This window comes from Poecilia reticulata, linkage group LG15 (genome assembly GCF_000633615.1).
Source record: "Poecilia reticulata strain Guanapo linkage group LG15, Guppy_female_1.0+MT, whole genome shotgun sequence".
NCBI lineage: Eukaryota > Metazoa > Chordata > Actinopteri > Cyprinodontiformes > Poeciliidae > Poecilia > Poecilia reticulata.
This window is the reverse complement of record NC_024345.1, coordinates 30,421,571-30,422,667: the sequence shown is the minus strand read 5'-3', so window position 1 is coordinate 30,422,667 and position 1,097 is coordinate 30,421,571. Positions and strand designations below refer to the sequence as shown.

Genomic DNA, 1,097 nt, shown 5'->3' with positions numbered 1-1,097 from the left:
TGGTGTTGCCACCAGTGGTGCTGCTGGTGTTGCCACCAGTGGCTCCAGTGGTGCTGCTGGATCTTTGACTCTGACTGTACCTGCAGAATCCTCAACAAGTTCCTGGACAACTACGAGGAGGACATGCTGCCATGGCACGAGAGCATTGAACCGTGTCTGTCCACTATGACAGCGTTCATCAACGATAGAGAGGTTAGCAGCGCTCCTGGTTCTGAGGTCAGAGGTCATGGTGAGAGGCTAACCTGCTATGATGACTCCACAGGTGGTGCAGCTCTTCATCCGCTTCTTGTACCGACTGGCTTCACTGAACAAGGACTATGCAGTGGTTATGTGCCGCCTGGGGACCAAGGAGTCTCTGGTGAAGGCTCTGGATAAACACAGCACCAACCTGCTGCTGGTCACCGAGCTGCGAGACCTCATCAGTGACTGTGAGAAATACGCCAGCCTCTACAAGAAGATGACCACCAGCGTGCTGGCCGGATGCATCCAGGTGGGCGCCTGCAGGGTCCCTGGGCCTGGAGATGCTCTGGAGAACATCTTAGCTTCATCTCCAGCAGTAAAGAGCTCAGGTCCTCATGGTCTCCAGTGATTGGCTGCTGTGAGTCATGTGCTGCCTGTGTTTCCTGTTGTGTGTCAGATGGTGCTGGGTCAGATCGAGGAGCACCGCCGCAGCCACCAGCCGATCAACATCCCCTTCTTCGACGTCTTCCTGAGGAACCTGTGTCAGGGTCAGTGCAGATGTTCCTTTATGTTCATGGACACAGTGGTTTCTGAAACTGGTCTAACTGGTGTCCCTGTTGATGTTCCCAGGCTCCAGTGTGGAGCTCAAGGAGGATAAATGTTGGGAAAAGGTGGAGGTTTCCTCCAACCACCACAGAGCCAACAAGCTGACTGACAAGAACCCCAAAACCTACTGGGAGTCCAATGGGTGCACTGGCTCGCACTTCATCAACATTTACATGCACAAGGGTGTGGTCATCAGGTGGGTGTGGCCATCGGGTGGGTGTGGCCATCGGGTGGGCGTGGTCATCAGGTGGGTGTGGCCATCGGGTGGGCGTGGCCACCGGGTGGGCGTGGCCATCAGGTGGGTGTGGCCA

At 55.9% G+C, this 1,097-nt stretch overlaps 1 protein-coding gene across 9 annotated transcripts in view; it reads left to right on the top strand.

Annotated features, from left to right (window-relative positions):
* Window positions 1–1,097, top strand: part of cul9 (cullin 9) — a 24,603-nt gene that overhangs the window by 7,163 nt on the left and 16,343 nt on the right. For all 9 annotated transcript variants that reach the window (XM_017308897.1, XM_017308893.1, XM_017308892.1 and 6 more), the window contains 4 exons: window positions 87–192; window positions 263–490; window positions 638–728; window positions 811–982. In XM_017308897.1, coding sequence (XP_017164386.1) covers window positions 87–192; window positions 263–490; window positions 638–728; window positions 811–982 — 597 coding nt within the window. The remainder of the gene's footprint in view (window positions 1–86; window positions 193–262; window positions 491–637; window positions 729–810; window positions 983–1,097) is intronic.